The sequence below is a fragment of the Choristoneura fumiferana genome, chromosome 12 (assembly GCF_025370935.1).
Source record: "Choristoneura fumiferana chromosome 12, NRCan_CFum_1, whole genome shotgun sequence".
NCBI classification, from domain to species: Eukaryota; Metazoa; Arthropoda; class Insecta; order Lepidoptera; family Tortricidae; genus Choristoneura; species Choristoneura fumiferana.
The window spans coordinates 17,553,770-17,580,343 of record NC_133483.1 but is presented as its reverse complement, the minus strand read 5'-3'; the positions used below and the strand labels follow the sequence as shown (position 1 = coordinate 17,580,343).

At 38.1% G+C, this 26,574-nt stretch overlaps 3 protein-coding genes across 3 annotated transcripts in view; 2 read left to right on the top strand and 1 right to left on the bottom strand.

The window, feature by feature from the left end:
• The first annotated feature begins 830 nt into the window (after positions 1-830).
• Positions 831-7,906, top strand: LOC141433527 (trehalose transporter 1-like protein). Its single transcript, XM_074095600.1, has 9 exons — positions 831-1,397; positions 2,364-2,522; positions 2,929-3,068; positions 3,913-4,148; positions 4,878-5,016; positions 5,087-5,213; positions 5,754-5,917; positions 6,246-6,384; positions 6,951-7,906. Exons 1-9 carry the CDS (start codon positions 1,196-1,198, stop codon positions 7,187-7,189), a joined length of 1,545 nt encoding a protein of 514 aa, XP_073951701.1. The 5' UTR covers positions 831-1,195; the 3' UTR covers positions 7,190-7,906.
• Positions 7,907-8,007: 101 nt separating this feature from the next.
• Positions 8,008-17,766, bottom strand: LOC141433528 (aminoacylase-1-like). The gene is made up of 9 exons (XM_074095601.1): positions 17,630-17,766; positions 16,047-16,216; positions 15,267-15,438; positions 14,031-14,180; positions 12,311-12,381; positions 11,686-11,796; positions 9,643-9,738; positions 8,648-8,781; positions 8,008-8,268 (listed from the first exon to the last, which is right to left on the bottom strand). The coding sequence occupies exons 1-9, from the start codon at positions 17,754-17,756 to the stop codon at positions 8,064-8,066; spliced, it is 1,236 nt and encodes a 411-aa protein (XP_073951702.1). The 5' UTR covers positions 17,757-17,766; the 3' UTR covers positions 8,008-8,063.
• A 964-nt stretch (positions 17,767-18,730) lies between these two features.
• Positions 18,731-26,574, top strand: part of Obp73a (Odorant-binding protein 73a) — a 39,065-nt gene continuing 31,221 nt past the window's right edge. The window contains exon 1 of the mRNA XM_074095599.1: positions 18,731-18,938. Within this exon, the coding sequence (XP_073951700.1) occupies positions 18,855-18,938 (84 nt within the window). The 5' untranslated portion in view covers positions 18,731-18,854. The remainder of the gene's footprint in view (positions 18,939-26,574) is intronic.

The window sequence follows — 26,574 nt, the reverse complement described above, 5'->3', positions numbered from 1 at the left end:
AAGAGTTTTTATTCATTGTAGATGCCCATTAAACGTGTCAGGAAGACATCCAGAGGCGAAACCGATCAAGAAGTCCTTAAAATGCTCACAGTGAAGTGAAAAGATGGAAAGTCTTTCCGCCAAGTAGCAGATATATGTACAATCTTAATTATGTTACACTGATGAGATGCATTCTTAAGAGAGATTTTAACAGAAGAAGACAAGAAGATGTTAACATGGGGTATTTAGCTCATAACAGAGTTTTTACAGAAGAGCAAAAGCATACTCTAACTAAGTACCTCTCGCGATGTGCAGACATTTATAGTACATGATAAACAATAGTGTACGGTATTAATTTTGTTGAATTTGTATGTATGTATGTAAATACTTGATTGTACATAAAACACAAAACAATACAAAAAGAAAACAACAAAACAAAAGAGTACAAAGGCGAACTTATCCCTAAAAGTGATCTTTTCAAGCTAACCTAACTTGATTGTCTTTTGTAATAAAACTCATTGAAATTACTCATTTTTGTTTATTTTGGATATGTTACAACCGTCCCCCATCACTGTGCAACGTCCCCATGACGTGGACGGTTGTAACAGTGGCACACAAACTGAACAATGCTTTGCTGGCAAAAAAATACTGCATATATGATTTTTATTAAGTGTAATATTAACTCAAAAGAGTATTCGTGAATCTGTAGCATTGTATGTAGTTCTTAGAGCTGTGACAGCAATAATATTAGCCATAAAAGCAAAATTGTTACAACCGTACCCAGTCTACCCTAGTGTAATCTCTCGACAATACTGATGTTCTTTTTGGTAAACAGGCAATGTTACGGAAAATATCGCACTGTTCATAACGACCTTCTCTACCTAATGTAACTTTTTTTCCATAAACTTATTGATACGTATTCATATTTATATTATCTGTCCTTCTGTCACAACATCAAAGAAGTCAGGCATTGAGTACTTCACTTTTACCACACAATTTTTATTTACCTCGTGAACCGATAGTGCAAAGCGATAGTCTTTTTCATCCTCAATATCCGTAGAGTCATCGATGGAGTCATTTTCAAAAATTGAATTGAATTGAAATTATTTACCCCGTTTCACCAAAGCGTGACAATGGCAAGGAGTAATATCCTCAAAAAGTGGCCGTGAATATTATTTATTTTCTACTTTTACTGTGTTCAGATGTACGAACTATAATGTTAAATCCGATAAAGCTTGTGCTAGCTGACCCTGGGTTCTGCACGCGAGTGGGGTTGATGCAGGTAAGGTATGCCCTTTGGGTGAACCTTACTGAAGTGAGTGTGGGCATGGCTTATGGATTCGCTGCTGTGTCGTTGCCATACATTGCTTCGCCGGAGGACATTATGAAGGTTACAATGCACGAGGGAAATTGGATAGGTAAGTATACAATCTGAAAACATTTTAATGGTCATGCTCTCTAAGCAGCGGTGCTTAGGCTACTGTGTTCGAAAGTGCCAAGCAAATTGCTGGTTATGAAGCACCCTATCAAATTATACGCAGATGTCTTTACGCTTATTTGCAATTTTTGTTACTAAAAAAATATCGTCAATTTGTATATCAGCTTATTTTATTCAGACTTAAAAACTTTTATGATGAACATTTTGGCCGAACAATCGTCGCCAGTTCATACCCATAAAATAGTAGGTATAACATTGACTGGTTGACTGACTGACAGACAGTGCACCCTTTAAACGCTGTAATAGAAAATGACACGGGAATGTTTGAGGGTATTTTAGCTCAGCTGGCCTCAGACATGGCGTTAATGCTTTTCTGGTTGGCTGATGTGACAGTGAGATGTACATTTTTTTTCTGGTTAGTTAATGTTTTGCCCTATGGGCTAATGTGACAAATTTGTACGTTGTCCGTATCAAATAAAAAAAAAATTTGGCAGACTTGAACAAAGGTGATGATTTCATTATACCAACTACTCACGCACTCCATCTTCAGGTTCGGGCCCGGTACAGAATTTACATTTGGAATTTACCTACATTCACCTGCAAAGAAATTCAATAGTGTTTGTGAAGTACCCAATGCGCACTAAGTCTGCGTGGAAACTACGGCCCAAGCCCTCTCATTCCTTGCCCGAGCAGGCCTGTTCCCTGCAGAGGAACTTATAGGCTGCGGCTCCACTGTGGCCGAGACGAGCGGAGCGAGAGGAGACGTGTAGGGATCGACCAATCATATTAGTTGAATCCACATCTCGTCTCCGCCTCATTATCATCAGACGTGTAGGCATTGGTTGATCCCTACACGTCTCCTCTCCGCTCCGCTCGTCTTCGCCTCAGTGGATCCGCAGCCATATAGGCCGAGATGATCAATTCGTGCATGTTTTGTTGTTTCCAGCCACGGTTCTGTCCATGGTGGCTCCCATAGGATGCCTTATGATGGGCCTGGTCATGGACAGGTACGGTCGCCGGCCCGCAATGCTGCTATGTAAGGTGCCGCTGTGTATTGGTTGGTTGTATACAGGATTTGCGCCAAGCAGCATCCACGTGATCGTAGGTTAGTGTCCAGCTTGAGTCGTGTTACTTGCCTTTTGCACCGCAGTCCAAGGGCGTCGCTACCCGATGGCCCAGGAGGGGGGCAAGTTGATATGGAGAATGGGAAAAGTACGAATTGTAGGTATTTATTGAAATTGGTGAATTCGTTCGAGTTTCGGTTTCTACGTACACGAATGATCGAAATGATCGATCAAGCAAGTCAAGTACTTAGGGCTGGTTTGGTTGCTTTAAACTTTTTAAAATCTCTAGGGGGAGGGGGGGCATTTCCATTCATACAAAACACTAGGTAAGTACATTTATTCTCCAAATAGACCTGGAAGAGATTTAGCCGTCTTATTCTAATACCAGGCACGGCACGGACTACTCATGAATAAATCTTTGAATTCATTAATACATTGTTGTTTCAGGGGTAGTTATAACCGGGATGGGATGCGGTATGGCCATATCTCCACCGCGGGTGTACATTGCGGAGGCTTCTCTGCCCAACATGCGGGGCACGCTCAGCGCCTTTACGCCCCTCGCCTCCTCCATCGGCATCGCCATACAGGTTATCATCATCATCATCACCATCATCATCACCCGTAAGACGACCACTGTTGGACATAGGTCTCCCCCATAAGTTTTGTTTATTGCAAAATATGTATAAAAAAATGTGTCTGGCTCTTTTTTAAACTCCAACAAAAAATGTTATGAGTATAATTTTTACCACTGCGTATATATTATGATCTGTGGCATCATATTTTCCAAACGAATATACCGAATTTGATGCGTATTTTAATCGAAATGGCTTTTATCTAGATTTTTATTAAAATCTGTCCAAACTATTGTGATTTTTTTCTAAGTTATGTGCTATACTAGGAGGATGGGTCTGGATTTAGTTTGGGACGCAACGCAACAGCGTCGATACCCTAGCCCCTTCACACCTCCAGAGTATAGCAAGAAAACCTGGCGCAACAAGAAGGCTGGGCGATTTAGTATTATGTTTTTAAGAAGGTAGTGTGTTTTGCAGGTGGTAGGACCTTGTGCAAGGGCCACCCGGATTGCTATCACCATCTTGCTCGCTAATCCTGCAAGCAAGATGGTGATAGAGTAAGACAACCGGTGAAATCACTGGCATTTGAGGTATCCCATCTTAGGCTTCTAGGTTGGCAACGCATCTGTAATCCCCCTGGTGTTCTAGGTGTCTATGGGCGGTGGTGATCTCTTACCATCAGGAGACCCACTTGCTCGTTTGCCATCCAGTGTAATAAAAAAAAGTAGGCATTTGGTTTATTATTTAATTTTATTTGCATTTTTTTTCTAGTGTGTTTAAACAATTCCTTAATTTAAAAATAAAAGAAATTATTTCGAAATAGGACGTCACGTCATGTTTGTAATTTTGACTTTTCTAGGCTTGCCTGGCATGGTTGTTCCCTTGGAAAATCGTGTGTTTTATCACTGCTTTCTACACGGCCGGTCTCATAGTCTTGGACTACTTCCTCCCTGAGACCCCGTACTTCCTGCTGACACAGACGGACACCTCGGTCGAGGTAGAACAGACATTGAAGCGGTTGAGGGGAGACGAGTATGACATGCAACAGGAGCTAGAAGAAATAATTGACTTCAAGACTACGAACAAAATAAGTAAGTGAGTACGGCTCTTTTACGCTTATGTAGATGAGATACCAGTGTTTAACTGCGGCTTTCAGCAGTTGAATTGAAATTACAGGATTTAACGAAATTCCCGAGGGAATTCTCGAAAATTATATCATCATGGTCTTTATTGACGTTGCATTATAAACATCAATGCCAATTAAATGTCAGCGGATGAGATTTCAAGATTTTATCCCGTTCGGTGGTAATATCTATTAACATACAACTAAAACAAATTAGTTAAAGGCCCTTAGCCAAGCAATCCCATTACGAGTAATTCACAGATGCTGGCAACTTTCCTTTTCTAGTTTGTAGCAATTTTGTATTGGTAGTTGCTAGAGCTTTACATTGTGCTTATTGCGACTTGAGCAAGAGATCTTAGAGTTGCTGGATACCTACGCTAGCCACTATGCCAACTATAGGTCCTACACTAGTAAACTATCGTATTTACGATAGATATTTAGCTATTTAAATTAAGTATAAAGAATAAAGCATGAAATTTAATGTAATCATTGATATTATTGTAACATTCTGTTTATTGTATTGGCAATTCAAATTATAATGTTAAATCTATTGGAATGAGCATGCATGTATTATTTTGTGTTTTCAGTATGTTTTTTAAGTTTTAAGGAATAATAAAAGGCTTTTTATTTATTATTATTATTATACACTACCACATTTTCGAAAAATGCTTAAGGCTGACGATCTATTTGTTCTGTTTAAGGATGACTATCTACGGGACGTTACAAGCAATCCTCACACTGTCTGCCTGGAAGCCTTTCGGAATCATCGCTGGCTACATGTTCATAGAACAAATCTCAGGAGCGAGCATTATGATCGTTTGGACTGTTGAAATTTTAGCGGTTAATATTTATAAAAATGTGAACTAAAAAATGTTTGCGTTTATGGCGTTTGTACTGTAAATTTTTTCAGGGCTCAAGGTCAACAGTGAACCCCAATGTTGGTAACGCGATGATGAGTGCAACGAGATTCTGCACAGCCATAGTTTTGACGGGCTTGCTCTACAAATTGTCAAGAAGATTCTTAGCACTAACATCAAGTAATTATTTTTAAACTTTAGTTTTTAATTTTCTCTTTCTGCATAAAATTTATTCTAGATTTGCAATCACCCCAAACACTTAAAATACACTGGATATTTCGCACTTTTAGATCAAGATATATTAACTCAAAATAACACCGCATTTTGATTTAGATTTCATTCAATTTCTTGAACGTTCGGGTGGTTTATTTTGAGTTGTTATTTTTGTTTAATTTTGTTTTGCCGAGAGACATCATCAGGAGACAGTTCTTAAAACATAATATGAGTTATGACTTTTTGTTTTACTTTCCTACTGCACGTGTTTACTAAGGGACCCCATACATCCCTGTAATTTTTTTATGTAATTAATTTTTTGCTTTAATTTTTTCATTATAATTTCTTTCTTTTGTAAAAAAAAACCTTTCTGCCAAGTTCCTAGCGACACATTCTTCTTGGTAATGTTGATCTTTCCGAAAGCACTGGTAGTTTTAAAAAGAGCCCTTTGCGGCCCACTTGCAGAATAAACTTGTTGTTTTGTTTTATTCTGATTTGACTTTTCAGGTGTTGGTGTAGGTGTGGCTTGTTTTCAAATATTTCTTTTCTTGGAGTTTTCGGCGAAGCGGCATGTGTTTCCGCAAATTTGCTACATATTTTATGTCCTGTTCGCGACGTTAGGATACAACAGTTTACCGTTCATGTACATGTCAGAACTATTCCCATTACAAGTTGAGTATGAATTCTTCAAAGGCAGAATCCCTTAATTAATTTAATTATGCTTGGCCTCATACATATTTTAACACTTTTTTTGTTGATGGTATAATAATAGTCAAAAAGTCCAAAATCATACCTACTTCCGATACTAATTTAAATTAGGTACCTACTATTACTACTTCCAGTTACTTTCAATACCTCTATACCTACTTTCAATTTGATCAATTATTTTTTTCTCAAGATCTGTTGATTAGATTTAATATGCAGGAATCATATTAAAGATCACCATGAATCGTTTATGGAAAAATTATATTAGCATATTTTAATTAATACCCTTTACAGGTACGAGGTCTTATGGGTGGCGTTTCTCTGACGTTTTGGTCATTAGTAACATTTGGCGTCATCAAACTGTACCCCGTTATTTGTGCCTTGATTGGACTGCAGTACATATTGCTGATCTTCTCAGTATCTTCTCTTCTAGGTAAGTATTTGAAGGGGAAATGGAACGTACACTAGGTGCTGGAAATAATTAGAGCTTATATGCACTCTTACTTTTTACGCGCTGATAACGCGCATTCGTCATACGATGTGTTTACGGACATAGAACTGCATAACCTATGTACTATCGAATCAAGTTAATCGTGACCCACTATGGAACCTTTTCGTAGAAAAAGTCAAAGTGCCATCGCATTGCTTGACAAGGGAGTTCATTATGTATGACGCTGAATGTGAGAACGTTCTTCGATGGGTCAGGAATCAAATGGTTCGACTGTCCGTATTACCACATTTACACGCTCCCAATCCTCCGCTCCCAGAGCTGTCTTATGCGAGGGCTCTTGGGCACCAACAAATATGGGGACCCGTCGAAACAAAACTAAATTTTCATGTACCTAATCTTATACATATGGAACTTTTGGTGGGGCACGTGAGGTCGGGGGTTTGTTTATGGGCCCCGTGCACCTTTAGAGAAAATACTATTGCTTATACCTACCCCAGCTTAATTACACCTCAGGTATCTTATTCTATCGCACAATTTATTTATTACAGGGTGTTTGTTTGTGGCTGTCTTTTTGCCAGAGACGAAAAATCTAACCCTACCAGAGATCGAAGAATATTTCAAAGGTTTCCGGGCGACGCTGGTGTCCCAGCGACAAGTTATGGCCTCCCAGCTATTCGAAGCTTCCCGAAATTCATCTATGATCCGACAAACGTCTAAAACATCGGCTAATAAACCGGAGAAAGGCAAATCTATTTTTAACGTTCCTTTAAACATTTCCGGACAGTAGACTTTTCAGAAGGGGACAATGTAAGGACACTTGGAGTGAAATGTGTGTTTTGACAAAGGCCTTTTTGGTAATTGATTAATAAGAAACATCAGAAGTATTTTTTACATGTAAGTTTACTTGTAATTACAAAATAAAAATGTAAATACATTAGCTTCTTATTTCTGAGACTTAGCCCTAGACAGGGGATGTTGACTGTATCTTTTTTTATATTCGACTGGATGGAAAACGAGCAAGTGGGTCTCCTGATGGTAAGAGATCACCACCGCCCATAGACACCTAGAACACCAGGGGGATTGCAGATGCATTGCCAACCTAGAGGCCTAAGATGGGATACCTTAAGTGCCAGTAATTTCACCGGCTGTCTTACTCTCCACGCCGAAACACAACAAAACAAGCACTGCTGCGTCACGGCAGGATTAGCGAGCAAGATTATGGTAGTAGCAATCCGGGCGGACCTTGCACAAGGTCCTACCACCTGCAGACATCAGGTATATTGGAACTATTTACGTGCTTATAATCCACTAACGCGCTTGACTAGAGTCATGTTCACATAATATCTTTGAGCATCTTATATTAGATAAAATAGGTTTCCAGTACAATTTGGACCATAGTTGTCGTGACTTATAATAGTTATGATATTTTTTATAGATGAAGCTATATACACGCGAATTGGTCTATGCAAGCGATCAAGTTACAAGTGGTTCGAGTGGGTTGGTCGCGGGGGTTTATATTGCAATGAGCACGCTCAGCACTGTTAGCACTAGCACACTGGCTATAGCACACCCGAGAAACTTTTTCGTATTAAAAAAATACATTGAGAACATGTTCTGTTAATTAAAACAGTTAAATATATTGCACTTATTTACACACATCATTACACATTAGCGATAGCTTGCACAGTTTTCTCCATGATGTCTATACCCTGTTTGAAGACGTCGACGTGGATCATCTCATCATGGGCGTGGAGTAAGGGGGTGGTGTTCAGGATCGGGGAGAAGCTGATGACGGGGATACCTTGTTGGCGAACGTATATCGCATCTGTTGTGCCTGGGCAAATGACGCAGTTGATTTTAAAGCCCCTGGAAAAATAAAAACGAAATTAGTGAGAATTTAATAGAAGACAGCTAGTTATTGTTCTCGTAATCCACGTTAATTGGATTTATCCCGAACCGTTCTCGGAGTTTTTTTGACCAAGATGTCAAAGTCGAAGTGAAAGTCAAAATAAGTATACTCAAATCAATTTAGGCAGAATTTAAAGTCAAGGTATTTTTATTCAATTTAGACAACCAGCGCTTATGAATGTCAAAATAAATCCATCACCTCTTCGGAAAGATCCCTGTTGACAAGTAGCCGGTATGAAGCTCAATGGGGTAGGTAAATGTTGTACGTCTTCTTCGGCGTCTCTATATAAATAAATAAATAGCCTAAATAGCCTAAAGCTAAATTACACGTGCTTACATCTCCTCTACAGCTGTGTTAAGGGCCGTCCAGAAAGGATTGGTCTCGTCTATTTTTGTGTTTTCGACCACTGGATTATTCTTTATGTATTCAAAAGTCACATCATCTCCTGCTTCGGTGCACCACGATTTTACCTGTAAATAAGTATATAAATACAAAACTATCTCAAATCTAATAAAAAGCATCGATGAAATTCTGCAAAGAATACATAACTCGGCTTGTTTTTAACCCCCGGCGCAAAAGAGGGGTGTACAATTCGCATTGTTTGGTTTTATTATAATGAACTTAGGTAGGTTTGTTTTTGGAAATATACCCAATAGAGGTCGCTATCGGTCTCGAACGAATCCTCGCGCTGGCAAGATTTTTCTTGTACTGTATTATATACTCAGCGGCACAAAATTTGACCTGTAGCGACACAGTTGTATAGCTACCCATATACTCGTAGCGATATCTTTATGGGTTAGCTATACCGTCGGGCTCGCCAGTAGTCTCTCGCCCATAGGACTGTGTACTCGTCCTATATGGGAATAAATAATAATTGGCAGTACCCTATTCAGTGTTTGGACTTATCTCTCATTCACTCTCCCTAACAACGATATAACTCGAAGAATACTAAAGACCCACTCCATATACAAAATTACCTATTATTGCATACATTTGAGGGCCAGATTTTTTGCCGCTCAGTATATAATCATCTCAAAACTTGGAATAAGTAAATTGTCATTCGACCAGGAATCATGTTTTCTTTCACGCCTCGAACAAGAGGTGTTATAAATTTGACGCCAATGTCTGTCTGTCTGTGGCTCTTAAACGAATTGATCGATTGCGATACGATTTTTTTACATGAAAGCGTGAAAGAGACTTTTTTACGGTGGGTCTTAGCTATATATGTTAGAATTTGAATTTGAGATATTGAAATTTGAAAAAACAATGTCGGCTGGTTTTCCAACTTTTAAACCTACCTTTAACTTAACCAACTTAAAAATTTCTCTTACCATTTTGTCGAATTCTTCGGGGTCTACTAGAGGTGGGATTCTGATATCGAAGCAGGCGGAGAGGCTTTCTGGTATCACGTTTATTTGAACTCCACCCTGTAAAACGAAAAATGATATATCCTGGTGCTCTTTTCATTGATTCTTGCAATGTAATGCACATAACGGTTATCTGATGCTAGGACGTGAAGATAGTACGGCTCCATAACTTTAAAGTTGCTCAGCGAGCTATGGAACGTGCTATCCTTGGTGTTTCTCTAAAGGATTAGGTATGTAAGTTTTTCTTAGATTTGAACAAATTGGTTCAAATATCCCTAAATCATTGCTGTCTGACAAACCGAGTTGCGGAAGAATTTTAAATATTTATAAGAAATACGAATGAATCATCATCATCATCATCATCCCAGCCTTTATACGTCCCACTGCTGGGCACAGGCCCTCCTCTCAGAACAAGAGGGCTTGGGCCATAGTTCCCACGCGGGCCCAGTGCGGATTGGGAACTTCACACACACCATTGAATTGCTTCGCAGGTTTGTGCAGGTTTCCTCACGAATGAATAGAACTTTTAAATTGAGATTTAAACAGAGATCCGACATGAACCTATAACGTCATACGTATAACCCGTCGACAACAGAAAATTATTTATCTAGAAAGAGGCAGAATGCAAACTTCGTTCGCTCGCTTCGAAGAATCCTTATTTTTAACAGTAACAAATATAAACAAATCAATGATTAATTTTCGTGTCACAATGGAAAAAAATAATAGTAATTCTTACTACCTGCGTTAAGGTGTTCAATTTTTCGATCTTCACCCATTAATGGTTTTTACGCTTTCTACCTAGTCTTGTAATACGAAAAATTATTTAAGAGATAATTGGTATTCCTTGCAAATTCCCTACTGGAACAAAGTTATCTAAGTAACAGAGAACCAAAGTCATCAACATAGCACCACTAGAATTAAGCTAAGCCAGGAGTGGATGTGAGTACACACGGTAGGTAAATGAGTTTGTGAGTCAAACTCAAATTATCTTTAGTAAATTTAGGCTATAACAAGCACGACTATTTCGGAAAAACCTAAAAAGAGGAAAGAAAGAAAATTCACAACACAAAGACACAACAATATTAAAATAATAATAATCCCAGCCTATATACGTCCCACTGCTGGGCACAGGCCTCCTCTCAGAATGAGAAGGCTTGGGCCGTAGTTCCCACGCGGGCCCAGTGCGGATTGGGAACTTCACACACACCATTGAATTGCTTCGCAGGTTTGTGCAGGTTTCCTCACGATGTTTTCCTTCACCGTAAAGCTCGTGGTAAATTTCAAATGTAATTTCGCACATGAATTCCGAAAAACTCAGAGGTGCGAGCCGGGGTTTGAACCCACGATCCTCTGCTTGAGAGGCCATAGGTCAAACCACTCGGCCACCACGGCTTCACACAACAATATTATTATTAATTTATTTTTTATGTTTAAAATCAATATAGAAGGAATTGCTATCAAAATTAGCAAGGCACTAACAACTCGATTCTCACCGGGCTGCCTAAATTTCTACGTGACGTCCTTGATGACTAGAACACAGTGACGTACCTACCTACCGGAGGGCCAGCAGGGCTACTACGAAACTTGAAACTCGAAGTTCGTATCGTGCCGTCCCTCTCGCTCTCGTATTAAATAGTATAAGTGTCAGAGGGACCGCACGACACGAACTTCGAGTTTCGTAGTAGCCCTGCAGGACAAGAGGACCATCCATCCATTGATGCCGATGCCATCTCTTTCTTTGGCGGCGGTTTCGTGTTGGTTTTGTGGTGACAGTATTGTACTTACACAGATTGACTTATAGATATACCTACCTGCTCAGCGGCACAAAATTTGGCTCACTCTACACACCACACAAAAAATAAGCTACAAAATTACTAGATGAAAAAATTAATAATTATTAGATGCTCGGGGTCCGTAGCATTTACTTGTCGTGTCGGGCTAATCCGCTACTGCCAAGTAGCCCAACAATAATGTTCACTTATGGCACTTGTATGATCGAGACCTTACCTGGATTTGCGTCAAGTTGATGGAGACCAATTGCCCGACCCAAACGCCGCTGTCTTGCTTCTGCTTCTCTACTGCCCGGAACTTCATAAACTTGTCGATCACATGATGAAACTAGAACCACATAATACAATAGAACAAAAATACAAACTGAGACATGGATGCACAGAAAAACCAGAAAAAGAGACCAGCACTGGGAATCGAACCCAGGTCCTCAGCATCCCTACACCACTGCTGGAAAGGAATCTAGACACGAATTTTTCCTATGCATACATATCTCAGGTTGCTTATTTCTACTTTGCTACTTAAGCAGCAGCACTAGCGACATCTATGTTGCGTCGAAGCGTAAAAGTAACAAATTTGGAGTTGAAATAAAAAATACAAAAAGACTCCAAAAAACCAATTACAATAGAACAAGTTAAAATGTAAAGTTGGATATAAGATGAAATTGTTTCGTAAATGAGTATAAAAACCTGTTTCAATCTTTGGTTTCAAAGGTGCGTGACACGTACATTTTTATTATATTTCATTTTATCTATTTTCCCATGTTGTCACGATTACCTAAACGTTTTTCTTTCTTTCTTAAAATCTAAAGTTGCCGGCAAATTATAAGAAAATGAAATGTTACCTTTTCTCCGGCGGTGTTTTCCAGGAGCAACGAGCCATGCCCTGGCTTTCCTTTGCAAGTTACTCTGATCTCTGGAACGAGAAGTAAGATTTTACTCTCTCATTAAGCCCTTACAATTTGAGTAGAGTAGAATTATTTTTTACCCTATTACTAAGACTTCACTGTCCGTCTGTCTGTCTGTCTTTCACCAGGCTATATCTCGTAAATTGTGATAGCTAGACAGTTTAAATTTTCGCAGATGATGTTTTTTGTTCCCGCTATAACAATAAATACTAAAAACGTGTTTTTGCCATTTTTTGCTAATGTACCTATAATGTTGTATAATGGTACGGAACCCTTCATGCGCGAGTCCGACTCGCACTTGGCCGTTTTTTGTGCCCCGCCCCTCGCACCGGAATAAGTTAAAAAAATTACTTTTATCAAAGACGTTTCACATTTTCCGCTTCATTTTCCCAAAACTACGCCTGCGCAAAGCCAGGGCGCTTTGGTAGAGTATCATATAAAACCTTCCGTGAAAAATTAGTCTCTAATTGATGTTAAAAAATTTCATTCGTTGCGGAGTTTAAAATACAGATGGCGGGAAATGATTTTATTTTATACTTACTATGTATGTAATAAAGAACGAAGATGTTAAACTAGGTATCATTATCATGTGGTTTGTCAATAATTACAAAACTAACCTCATTTTGCGCACCTGGATAACATCTAGTTATTTGTCACGACAAAATTCTATCAAGATCGTCAATTAAATGTTTGCCAATTGTTGCAATGGCTTATAACATAAAGTTAATCATTATTTCAGCAAAATTTAGTTCTATATACTTCATACAAGTTATAGTTGTATATAAAATATACATTCAAAGGGGGCCCCGGTTTCGTCACAGAACAAGTAATAAAAGTTATGTGCTCATTTTCATAGGTAAGAGAGATTATGTCGTAAGAAACATGAAATCAAACTAATTATATATTTCATCAAGATACTACCTGGACGACCGAGCTTAAATGTGGCTAAAACTCGGACGGAACACACATTTTGCCAGAGATCAGACCGTCGCCCCGAAAACCCCCACAAAGCCATCGAAATCGTTAGTCGTTTCAGAGATCTCACAAGTTGATGGTTTTGCAGCCATTCGTAAGAGGTGTGCATTGCTCCATGCCCTATGATATGTAGAAAGCGCACTGACTGAGCGGTGGGACTCGCCGCTGTTGAAAAAGTGGATGCAACTCCACACTTCTGCGTAAATTTCATTTTATTGTATTACTAACTCTAGAAATAAACCTGTCTACTAACAAAATGAATCATAATGTTACCTGAAATAAAGATTATTATTAGTAGATATATAAATAAACGTGAGCTGCTCGTTTAATACAAGATAAAGAAATATAAGATATCAATTTTCATACCATCCCCTACAGTGCCGCTCAAAATGAGCCGCCTGTGCTATGCTACCTAGGCTATTCTATTTTAAATACCTACCTACCCATAATACATTACATATAATTCCAAACCTTATCATATTTCACCATTTTATTTAATCATATTGTTGTTATTATACAGAGTCCAAACTAAGTACCTAACTAACTTATCTCTCCGTTATCACCTATCACTAACGAGATGAATTTACGTTATCAAATCAACGATATCACGCGCCTTACGTAAAATAATCTTTCAAAGACATCTACTATTTGCTTGTTACAAAATACTCTACAAATTACTTACGCTTATTAGTTCTCTCCCCGTGGAAGGCTAAGATATACTTGGAATGTTTGGTAGGGGCGCTTTCGTCCAATCCAAAACCAATGTTCAAGTTCTTAAACTCTTGGGATTCGGAAAATATTTTCATTCCATCTATACCGCCAATCTCCTCGTCTGAAAAAGCATAAGTTATACCCTTCAACTTTCAATCTCAAATTAGGTAAACAATGGTGTTTGTTCTTTTACCGCTGACATTCCGACTAGATTTACAATCCGGTTAAATTTTATATGGAACGGTATCATTAGTTAATCGATAATTTCCACCCTATTGTCGTCTGGTTGGATAGTCGATAGTGCAACAATACCTACATCACGACCCCAACCAGTCATTCAATGGAATGGAAACCAATCCGATTAGCAAAGTTTATTTTTCACATTTCAAGAAGTTGCGTTGGGACAAAACAAAAGCGTATAACATCCACCTGGAGAGAGATCTCTGTATCATGATTTCGTGAATTTAAAACTCATTTTATCTACACCCATATAGTAAATCCTCCATTATGCGTTCAAAAACCATAGATGACCAGCATTAAGACATTGGATTCTAATATGAACATTCATACATCATTACAGCACCGGGGCGTGCCGCGCCGCGCGCACGAGCAGCAGCAGGTCGTCGCGGGCGCAGCTCGTGGGGCAGACATACCTACCTAGTAATTAGGTCATTCTCAATGGTTCGCGGAAGACATGATAGAGGATTTAATATATGGATGTAGATAAAATACTGTATGCAACTGTACGTAATTAGGTCTTAAAACACTCATGTGACTCTATTATGAAACTCGGCTACACCTCGTTTCATAAAACCACACTCGTGTTTTAAGTACCTCAATACAATTGCATAAATAACTAATACAGTACTATATTTGATACTGTAATGATAATGAACATTACGTTACTGTTGTTACCTCCTACCACAGACAAGAAAGTTGTCATAGTAGAATCGGTTGTTAAATGAACAGTTGAACGAATTATAGAGGACTTATGATATGTGTGTATACATAAAATAAGTTGCAGGACTGGTGGAGCTGTAGGTACCCAGCGCCGTATCCCTACGGGACTATAATGGGACTGGGCGATGGCTAATACCTGAACACGGGAGGGGAGATTAAAGCCGTTTGGACTTTCAGACATATTTTACTGTATTATTTTAAGCACAAGCGCACAGAGGCTATTAACGAAGAATACTCGTAATATTACCTGGTGAGAAGCTGATGTGGACTGTTCTTTTCAACCTCGCCCCAGCATCCTTCAACCTCCTAACTGCTTCCAGATGCATCATGCCTATCCCTTTCATGTCCTGAGTGCCGCGGGCGTAAATGTAACCATCCTCGGTGATCTTGGCTTCGAATGGTGGATAAGTCCAGAACTCCTGAGAGTAGATTGAAGTTATTTATTGAATCAGGCGTTACTTATTCATATTGTTTCAGTTCATTAGTAGATAGAAGGATAAGCCTCAATTCAATTCAATTCTTGAAAGTATAGCTCCATCGATACTATCAATGATTCCGCCAATGTCGAGGTTGGAAAAGACACTATCAGTTTAGCTGTTGATCGGTAGATGGATAAGCCTCTAGTCAGACATTTAGGGGCTGTTTCACCATCCATTGATTAGTGTTACCTGGCGGTTAGGTGCGATGCCGTCTCTATTTGTTTTGTTCGAATAGACGGAGACGGCATCACATTTAACCGTCAGTTAACGCTAATCAATGGATGGTGAAACAGCCCCTTAGAATACGATTTTTATTTTATTTAGCTCAGAACTTCGTCATTTAATTTTATGAGGCGTTTTGGATTTTTGTACTTTTATGGGTACTTTTCGTAGTTCCAATTTATATTTGAAGAAAAACTTTTATGCCAAAATTATGTCACAACTAATAAATGATACGAGTAACTGAACGAAAACGCAAGTACTTATACGGTTAAACCAAAAGTATTTGTACTTTCGTCAAAAAAGTCTCCAATATTCAAATCCTATACCTCATACACCGGGACCACATCCATGTGAGAGTTGAGGAGTATAGCCGGCAGTTCTGGCTGAGTGCCCTGCCAGGTGATCACGACGAGGGGTTTCTTCGGTACCAGCTCGTACACCTGGTAAGGCAGCTGCAACTCCTGGGCTTGCTTTGTGAGGAAGCTGACGCAGCCATCTGGAAACGAATGAAAGGCTTGAGCCCTAAAAAATCTAATTAAACAAAGTAAACGTTCGAGTGCTCGACACGCTAATACCCAATAGACGACACCCTGCTGTCTCTATTGCTAATGACATAAGATTAAGGGTGCCAACTATTGGGACAGTGACGAGCACTCGTACGTTTACCTTACCCTTCAGTTAGGTTATCAAATTAAGTCGGTTGAAAATATTGGACAAGTATTTTTTCTTTACTCAATGAAACAAAAAATAATGAAGATATATCAATTTAAACTTCCGCGTGATGTCACGTCGTGTGACAATTTTTAGCACGGTATTACGTCCCGAGCGTCACGCGTCACTCCCGAATTTTGGTGCGCCTCATCTTGGTAATATTTTTACTGATTGACAAAAGAAAAAATAAGTGTTTCATATTTTTTGATAAGCTAAGTACTTACAGGAAACTAACCCTACTGTAGCAACTATAGTGCCACCTAGTCTTTGAAAAGATGAACATTTTTTGTGCAAAGTATTTTGATATAATTTGTATTTTTTTATATAATTTGAATTTGTTTTGTTCCTTTGTCTGTTAGATTAAAAAAAAGAGGTCGTATTAACAGCTGTCAGTTAATTCAAACTGAGGGTGACACTTTCCCGGCCCGGATAATACCAACATGGCAATACCGACCCTGTTTTTCGTGTACACGCCCATAGAAGCTCATGTCAGTTTCTATGGGCGTGTACACAAAACACAGGGTCGGTATAATTTCCATGTCGGTATTATCCGGGCCGGGAAAGACTGTCACCCCAAACTGAAACATGCGATGGGAATCCAACCCAGATCCTCAGCATTCCGTGCTGCGTGCCATACCCCTACACCATCACTGGACAGGAGTCTTAGACACAATTTTCTCCCATGCAGCACACATTTCAGCCAAAAGAGCAAATACAAAAGCATGACAAAAGTAAAAATACATGTCCAAAACAAACGAGGGGTGTCATAAGTTTGTAAGTTACGTCAATGTGTGTCTGTTTATGTGTCTGTCTGTCTGTGTGTCCGTCTGTCTGTCTCTGGTATCGTAGCTCTCAAACAGAGGACCGATTTTGATGGACCTTTTATTACGCGAGCGCAAGTTTCCTTTTTGTAGTTTTTTGCTATTTATCATTAAAATCAGTTCTGTCGTTTTCGAGATTTTGAACAGAACTGTGAATTGACAATGTCGGAGGTTTTCCAATATCTAAGTTTTACATTTAATCCTAACTAGCTGTTGCCCGCGACTCCAACTATCTCCACAAGGAATTTCGTTGGTTCAGCAGTTAAAGCTTGAAAAGGTAACAGACAGACAGACGGCCAGAGATACTTTCACATTTATAAATTTATAGGGGTTTTTAAACAATAACCCGTCAAAATTAAGTTAAATAATAAACTTACTATAGTCGGCATCGGGATGCACACTAGGTATTTTCAAATACTCTCTGAATCTCTGTAAAACATCGTCACTGTCCCAGGTGGTCATATTTACGTCCGCTCCACACTGTACTCGGCCAACAACTATCATAGTTATATCACCCCAGAGTAAATACTGATAACATTATTAACCTGCTGTATCAATATTATTATAGACATACCTACCGCGATAACTACTTATTTATTATACGTACCAAATTGAAAAAATTAGACATTTTCTGTTTTCTTTTTCATAATGTCATAAATAATTGTTTTATTTTCTTACACACACGTATCTGCACACACACACTTTCCTTTCTTAGTACTAGGATTATTTTTATCTACCTATACAAATAAAACATTAAATTAAATAAATCAAAAAACCGAGCAACCAAGTAGAAAAAAGTGATTTTATCAATGTGAAAAGCAAGCCAAGAATTTCCCTTAAAACTTAGCGTATATCTGTGTCAGTGCCTTGCAATATTATACTAGCAAAACGTTTATTTTGCAGAAGTAGGGTCCGTGGTGAAAGGTTGTGTTCACTCTAGATATGTATGAAAATTAATTGAAAAAAGAAAAACTTTTCTTTTGCGATTTTCTAAGTGCGATAAGAAATTACTGTAATCACGGAACATTTAATACATCCAAGCAATAAAGCAGCGTTTCCACCAATAATGTGCGAGCATGTGTTGGGAGGGATGTGTTTTTCATAAACAAATAGAAATACTTCATTTACACGTCCTTCCACAGCACTCTCTGGTGGAAACAGCTGAGCGGAGCGAGGCGAGGCAAATGAAGCGTTTCTATTGGTTAATGAAAGACATATTCCTCGCAACACATCCTCGCACATCTCTGGTGGAAACGCTGGTTACAATCTGTACTCAAATAATTGAAGTAAAAAATATTCTTACAAAACCACTTAAAAATGTAATTAGAAGGCATTTGAAACCTTCGAGATGGGGCTAGGCAGATATAAACGCACTAAAACGTTAATCTGTCGTTAACCGCAATCTGCGTGTAAAGGAACGCGATGTACGAAATAGCCGCCAAACCCTCCTACGCGCGCCTTTCAAAAATCGCCGCATACTGACTTACGTTCCATAACTGCGGCCGGTCGCGCACCTTTCGCTGTACGTGCCAAAACGCACGAAATTAAACATAAAAAAAACAAGTGCTTTATTAAATTGTCTGTGAGTGTAGTGCATTGAAAATGGTCCGAAAAATTAGTGCGCTGATTTGCTGTTTCTGCATGTTCAGTATTTCACTGAGCGATAGCGCTATTTCCGCTGAAAGTGTAAGCCATTCTATTCCATTTTTAAATGTATTAAATGTAATTATTTAAATTTCCATTTCTAATCCAGAGGTGCGCAACATTTTTTAAGTACTTTTATTTTGTGTTTTATTGAATCAGGCGTTATTTTATGGAGGTCCATTCCTTCTCCGTCCGTTATTTTTTAACATAAATACTTGTTAATTAATTAGTGCACACAGAGTCTTAGAACTTGATATCATAAGGCCTTTGTTAAACGTATAGAAGACTGCTCTAGTTTCTATACCAGTTTCTAGTGTGCGACCTTGAAAGTGTGCGACTATTATGAGCAAGCTTAATTGCGATGTGTGCGCGGTCACCACTTATAGAAAATAGACTAGAAAGCTGCTTAAGGCAGACTTTAAAATGTTTTAATTATTTTCTGTGGTAACTTTTGTGCCAGTGTAATTACAGCCAATTTCAACTGTACTGTGTTATAAAAATATATATAAGGTAGATGCGGGCTGTTTTCCGTAATTCGACGACTTAATGCGCCTATTTTGCGTGATATAAAAATGTATTAATTTTGAAATTGTAATCTTAATTTCTGCGCCCAAGAGGGTACATAATTTGATCTCCTAGTTTAAGTCACACCACCTGTAAAACCATTATGTGCATTATAGAATTGAGTATTGAGTATGAGTTTTTTAGAGTATTGAGTTTTAGATAGTAGAAAAAAAATCATAGCACAGTATGAAAGATAACTGGTATTTTAATAATAAAAAAATCTATTTGTTTTAAAATATTTACTTTAAGTAGATAAGGAAGAATGAGTGGATAATGTATGTATGTAAACAATATACCTACTGCACAAAAATAAAAACACAATCGACCAACATAATGTAACCAATTTTAGCTACTTAATTCTGATATGTATGGTCAAACAAAGCATTTGGCAATGCTGTTGCAGTTTTACAAGACATTATTTTTTGCCACGCTTCAATCCAATTGAAAGGTTAAACCAAGTTAGAGTTTTTATTGATTTGTCATCGTGTCTGTACGTGTGTTTTTTTTATGGAGCAAACTTTCAATGTCAACGTTTAAGTGGTTGGTTGTGCATCAGTAGTCGTTACGTAAAAACTTAAATACTTACAAATAAAACCTTTTTTTTTAGGTATACTTTCCATCTATTCGAAATAAAATAAAAATATGACATAGGCATAGGTCTTGTTAGGCCAAACCTGTAAGTGCAAGTCTAGTATTTTTACTTCAAAAAGCTGGGACTGAACCTGCCCCTGCAACTATTGTTATAGTATATAAAAGAAAGTTTTTGATTATTTTCCTATACAGGTCAATAGTAAAAAAAAACTAGAATAAAACAGGACAGTAAAAATACATTATATTGCCATAAAATATTTTCTAAATTAAATTTTTCTGAAAACATTTGAATAAGTTCATTTTTTGTACGCAGCAGCCTACGTAAGCAGGTTACAGGATTAAATTTAATTAACAACCACTAATTAATAAACAATTGGGCATTAGAAACTAATAAAATATAAATTCCGTTATTGCCGATACAAAACAGATTATATCTACGTATAAACAAACAATAAACATCATTCGTATTTATGTTTAGGTACTGCTGAAATAACAAGTACTTAAAAAGTGAAATATACAAAGATTAATTTTGTTCGTTAGTACTTATAAAATTCATTAATTGCCAATATTTCGGTAATAAACATAAATTTCGTTTTACGCAACCAATAACCAGTACTACGGGAAACGCAGAAGTCAGGTGTAGCCAACAATTGGTGCGTGGAAAGGAAACAAGGGAGAAAGTGAGCGCGATTCGTCGCGGTGCGTTTGCATGCTAATAGTGGTAATGTGACGTGCGGTCGTATTTAGGACCGGCAGGTTAAAAGACCTTTAAACTTTTTTTCGAAGCTTTTAGTTTTGTAATTAAGATGTGAGGCATTTTCTTGTTATTAGCAAAACGTTTGCTCAACGAAAATTGTTTTTTAAAACGAAGAATGGTTTCTATTGCGCTCGGGATTTGAAGCCGCATATTTTGGCTTCCATGTGGAAAAAATATTTATTAAAATCTTATATATGTCAGGATATTTTCCACTGAGGTTTAGATATAGACAAAAATGTTCATCCATACTTATTTTTGCATATTTTTTATATATTTTGCACGTAAAAGTAGAGGTAGCCTAGTGGTTTGACCTATGGCCTTTCAAGTAGAGGAATGTGGGTTCAGACCCGCGCTCGACATGATATTATATCATGTGCGATATTACATTTGAAATTTACCAAGAGCGGCATAGTGAAGATAATGTAAATCGATTTTCGATTATTTCACACATATCTCAAAAATTATGCTTTGTATCCATGTTTACCCATAAAACAGATCTTTGGTTAATAAGTATGAAAGTATAAAATGCATCTTTGTATCAAAAGAAATATCGCGATTCGCAGATCAAAAAATTGAATATTCAGAATATAGAAATACTTACCTACCTAATGTCTATACATCTAAAGCGATGGTAGTATAAAGACACATGTAAAAGAGCCTATTGCCGCTATTTATTTTTGACTTCGGTTTACTTATTAGCTGTATGATGCAACTAATTAGTTAACCAAATTATAAACTATCCGATTAGTTAGAACATACATTTACACCGGCAAAATTTCAAAACAAATTGGCGTTACGATTGCACAGGTTTCGCGGTCCAGTGGCGCTACAACCTCTAATTTGCGATAACGCACGAGCACTGCGATCAATTAAAAGACGTAACGAATAATTTGACTGCGGACGAAATGTTGCCGAGCCCTGATGTAACGAACAAGGGAGGCATTTACAGGTCGCAGCTTAAGTATTTAAATAAATTATTAAATTGACACACATTAAACACATATTTATGCATGCATAGCATTTTATAGATTTTTTATAGGTTACCTCCACTACTCAAAAAATCAACGTGTGGCACATATGTGTGACAGGTCCTTTAAAACACTTAAAGGTTTAAAAAAATAATTAGGTACATGTTTTTGGATATAATCGCTCCGAATGTTACAAAAATTATGCCAAACCCCCCCCCCCCCCCCCCCCACCAGTAACAGTAAAAAAATATGATAAAATGAGGATGATTAAATTCAACCAAAATTAGTTTTAATAAATATGATCGGATATACCGTTTTTGAGTTATTGCCGAAAAACTACGCTTCTCCACAAATACACTCTTTTGCTGGAAAACTTTTCGGCGTCCTATTATTATGCGTTCCCCAATTATTCGAGGACGGCTGTATCGATTTCAATGTTTAAGAGGTACGTGTCCTCCCTAGCTCTCTTTACGGCTACGGAACCCTACACTGAGCATGGCCCCACCTGCTCTTGGCCGGTTCCTGATTTGATTATTTACTCCAAAGACGACAGTTTGAGACAAAAGATAGCAAAAATCTTGAAGCTAAGATCTATCCGGCCGCCTACACATTACCATATTAGTCCAGCAAGGCTGCGCCCACCTCTGGCCGAGGTGACTCAAATCCATGCATCATCTACGTGTTCAACACAATATTTAACTAGTCTACCTATTCGAAGTAGAAGGAAAATCTAGCTAAACAAAAGTTGTATAGATAGAACGGGATCACATTTGCAAGATTACCTACGTCATATACGAGTAGCACCATATGGGGTCAATTGACTCGTAACTACCCCAAACGAAACAAAACAACATATAGACGAATTCAGAACCTCCTTTTTGAAGTCGGTTAAAAACCCAGCGTGCCTTTACATACCGCGTTATTTACGCGCCGTCGACACGCGTTTGTGTCGATATAAACGCGATACGCACGCGACTAGTATGGCCTTTTTTTAGGCTTCTTTTTAGGCTTCGCTAGTCATATCGCCATTTTTGTCCGAACCATCGTTTGTCATAATTTTTCCTACTGAAACCTTACATTTTTCTGAAATTTTTAAATCGTCATCCTATAGAAAACTATAAGTTAGGTTAGGGTTGTTTTATAACAATTCTGAACAATTATTAGATTTAGATAAAAAAAGAGTTATGAACTTATGACAAACGATCATTCTGACAACCATTACATTCGGACTTCCAATAAGTATGCGAGCCGATATGGACCCATGGACCCATAGAGTCTATGGAAAGAAAAACGCACTGTCAACACGTGTTTCTAAAACGCGCGTCATGGCGTGTTTAAAAAACGCAGTGTACAAAGGCTCTTAGTTCCGTTGGTAGGATTGATAGGTGTAGCTATCGGGTGCTTTTTAGGGTTCCGGAGCCAAAATGGCAAAAACGGAACCCTTATAGTTTCGTCAAGTCCGTCTGTCTGTCTGTTTGTCTGTCTGTCCGTATGTCACAGGCATTTTACTCGAAAACTACAAGATGTATATCAATGAAATTAGGAGTACAGATGTCTTGTCGAAGCCGCTATTTAGTTTTGTAGTTAAATTACAACTCCATACACGTAACAGAAATTGAAAAAAAAAATTGTAACGCGCATAATTGTAAGTTCGACAGCTCTTTTGAAAAGATAGTAAGGTTTTTCAAAAACTATTTTGATTAAGTGAAGATTTCCGTAAATAATCGCTTCCAAAGTAGCAAAAATTGTGTCCCCCCCCCCCTCTATCTTGTAAACCGTTTGTCCAAAAAATATGGAAAGGTAACGCTTAATAAATACTTTTAGCGAAAATTGGTTTCAACATGATCGGATATACCGTTTTTGAGTTATTGCCGAAAAACTGTTAATTAATGCGATGTCACTATGACGTTTACTGTGAAATGGTTCCATGCTGGCTCGTCCTTGACCGCACCACTGGTCCGCTAAGCCATTTTGCGTGATAGAGTTTAAATGGCGTTTTGTCCGTTTTTCCACACTGTTAGAATCCATCCATCCCAGCTTATATACATCCCGCTGCTGGACACAGGCCTCCTCTCAGAATGAGAGGGCTTGGGCCATAGTTCCCACGTGGGCCCACTGCGGATTGGGAAGTTCACACACACCATTGAATTGCTTCTCAGATGTGTGTAGATTTGCTCACGATGTTTCCCTTCACCGTAAAGCTCGTGGTAAATTTCAAATCCATACTAATATTATAAATGCGAAAGTAACTCTGTCTGTCTGTTACGCTTTCACGCCTAAACCGCTGAACCGATTTTGATGAAATTTGGTACAGAGATAGAATAGACCTTGGGAAAGAACATAGGCTACCTTTTATCGCGAAAAAGAGGTTTTAAGGGGTTGAAATAGGGATGAAAGTTTATATGGTGGAAGTTCGTCGCTGTCGAAGTCAAAACCATGAAACTTGGCATTTAGGCACTTAATAAGAAATAAATGGATATTTGTTTGAGCTTTTTTGAAAATTCGACCTGTGAGGGGGTGAAATAGGGCATGAAAGTTTATACGGAAGATCGTCATTGTCGAAGATAAGTCGATGGTTCTTTATGAAACTTGGCATTTGGGCACTTATAAGAAATAAATAGATATTTGTTCAAGCGTTTTTGAAAATTTTACCTGCGAGGTGATGTTGGCAGAGGGGATGATGCAGTGTTAGCAGAGCCTTCTAAGCTCAAGCAAAATGTACGCAATGTGGGTTCATTTTAGATGGCTTATTGACATAGACAGTCAGACAAACATGAAAAATCATAATTTTCAGATTTTTCTATTTATTGTGCTACCTTTATGCAAAATTCCAGGTTTTCAGGACAGCCGGAAGTACCCTATTACGTTTTCTGTTAAGGCGATTTACATGGAAACACCTTTATAATGACTGTAGCTTTTGATTGCCTTGACTAGGAACTTTGATTTTTTCATAGCTTTCGGGACTATTGACCTGAGTTTATATAAGGTTTCAATTTCTACTCGATCGATACCGATACTCCGCGCGTTTACGAGATAAAGGGTCTTGACAGACAGACGGACGGACGTACAGCAAAGTGATCCTATAAGGGTTCCATTTTTCCTTTTGAGCTACGGAACCTTAAAAACATTTGTTCCGGCGCTTTTCAAATTTCGACCTATTTACCTATTTACTTGAAAATATGAGGATGAAAGTTCTTAAGAAATTACGAACAAATTACTATAAGTATATTTATCGGAAATATGTGTCGCTATGCTTAGTAAAAATGCCTTCTTAATTATAATCCTACCTTCCTAACTTACAATAAAGGACGTAAGGTGTCAAGAGTCCACTATGAAAAATTAAATAGTCCTTTTATGTTGGCAGGGTAGAATACACATCGTATATTGCTAAAATGTGGCTTCCGCAAAATATTTATGTTTTACCAAAGAACATGGATGGATGGATGTATGGATGGAAGAACAATAAAAAATTAGTTTATATTTATAGCAATGTTTTAAAATAGATTATTTTCAGTAAACCGAAGTTTCTATGTGCTATTATTGGCAAAATAGGTATCCTAAATAAATAAGATACTTCCCAAAGTTACTATTCCACGCGGACGAAGTCGCGGGCAAAAGCTAGTGTACTTATAACTTCGCACATGAATTTCGAAAAACTGTGAGGTGCGAGTCGGGGTTTGAACCCACGATCATCTGCTTGAGAGGCCATAGATCAAACCACTAGGCCACCACGGCTTAGGCCACTGCTATAATAGTATGTTTTAATTTATACTGCCTTCATATAGAAACCTGTGCCAACCTGACCTGACCGTCGCCCCTTGCCTTAAGCAACATCCCAATGAGGGCTATCGTTTTTTGTCTTTCTAGATGGCGCCACTGTTGCGTGAGGTTTTTAATTGTGGCTTCCAAAGTCTGTTATTACGGGCGTAAAAACAAAGTTTAGATTAAAATCATATCATACACCTTAAAACCGTACCATAAAAATATCGAGCAACTACAGTGTTGCGTAGTCTCGTTTTGTTCGGAAAAAAAGGGAGGACAAAAGTTTCTGAAAGACAAAACTGTCTCAAAACACAGACATAATTGCCCCGTAACGCATAATTGCCATAATTAATTTCAGGTAATGCAAAATATTCTAATTATAAATTAACCCGCGTAGCTCACCCAAAAACTATGAGATTTGTGACATTTCGGAGACCTCTCGCTACACTAGCGCCTCTAGCGGCGAATTCATACGCGATAGCCCTCATTACAACACATCCCTTATAAGTCTTTCACCACACAGGTTTTACCTTTCTCTCACCTATGGCTTGTAGAATCCAGCACGATAGCCAATTATGTAAGTGGTTGACAAACCGGCGTTCCTTGTTGTAATCTTTAAGTTTAAGATTTTAAACTGGCAGATAAGTGTTGGTAATTTGCTTTGAATATAATCTTCTATTTATAAGTACTACTATCCTGTGGCCCGCGACTCCATCTGCTTAGGTAGAATGAATTTATCGCTGTCCCGCGGGAATTATGCAATTTTCCGGATAAAAACTATCCTATGTCCTTCCCCGGGAGTGAAAATATGTGTATACCGATTTATTGTAAATCGGTTCAGTGGTTTAAAAGTGATGAGGTAACAAACAAACAAACAGACTTACTAGAAAGTTTTTTCGCATTTATAACATTAATCAGTTTAATTGTGTTGTCGCTAATATTTCTCGGGACTTTATTATGCCACTAAACATACATATTTTGACGCTATGGCTGTATATATATATTTCAAAGTAGTAGTAGTTTGTCAATTGTATTT

What these genes read in the sequence shown, in the direction of transcription:
- LOC141433527 (XM_074095600.1), top strand. Translation starts at nt 1,196, where the DNA reads ATGTTAAATCCGATAAAGCTTGTGCTAGCTGACCCTGGGTTCTGCACG. An exon ending in CCATCGGCATCGCCATACAG is followed by an intron (nt 3,069 to 3,912) that starts GTTATCATCATC and finishes TGACTTTTCTAG; the next exon opens with GCTTGCCTGGCATGGTTGTT. An exon ending in CTCAGTATCTTCTCTTCTAG is followed by an intron (nt 6,385 to 6,950) that starts GTAAGTATTTGA and finishes TATTTATTACAG; the next exon opens with GGTGTTTGTTTGTGGCTGTC.
- LOC141433528 (XM_074095601.1), bottom strand. Translation starts at nt 17,756, where the DNA reads ATGATAGTTGTTGGCCGAGTACAGTGTGGAGCGGACGTAAATATGACC. An exon ending in ATGTGGTCCCGGTGTATGAG is followed by an intron (nt 15,439 to 16,046) that starts GTATAGGATTTG and finishes ATCTACTCTCAG; the next exon opens with GAGTTCTGGACTTATCCACC. An exon ending in AAAACACCGCCGGAGAAAAG is followed by an intron (nt 11,797 to 12,310) that starts GTAACATTTCAT and finishes ATGTGGTTCTAG; the next exon opens with TTTCATCATGTGATCGACAA.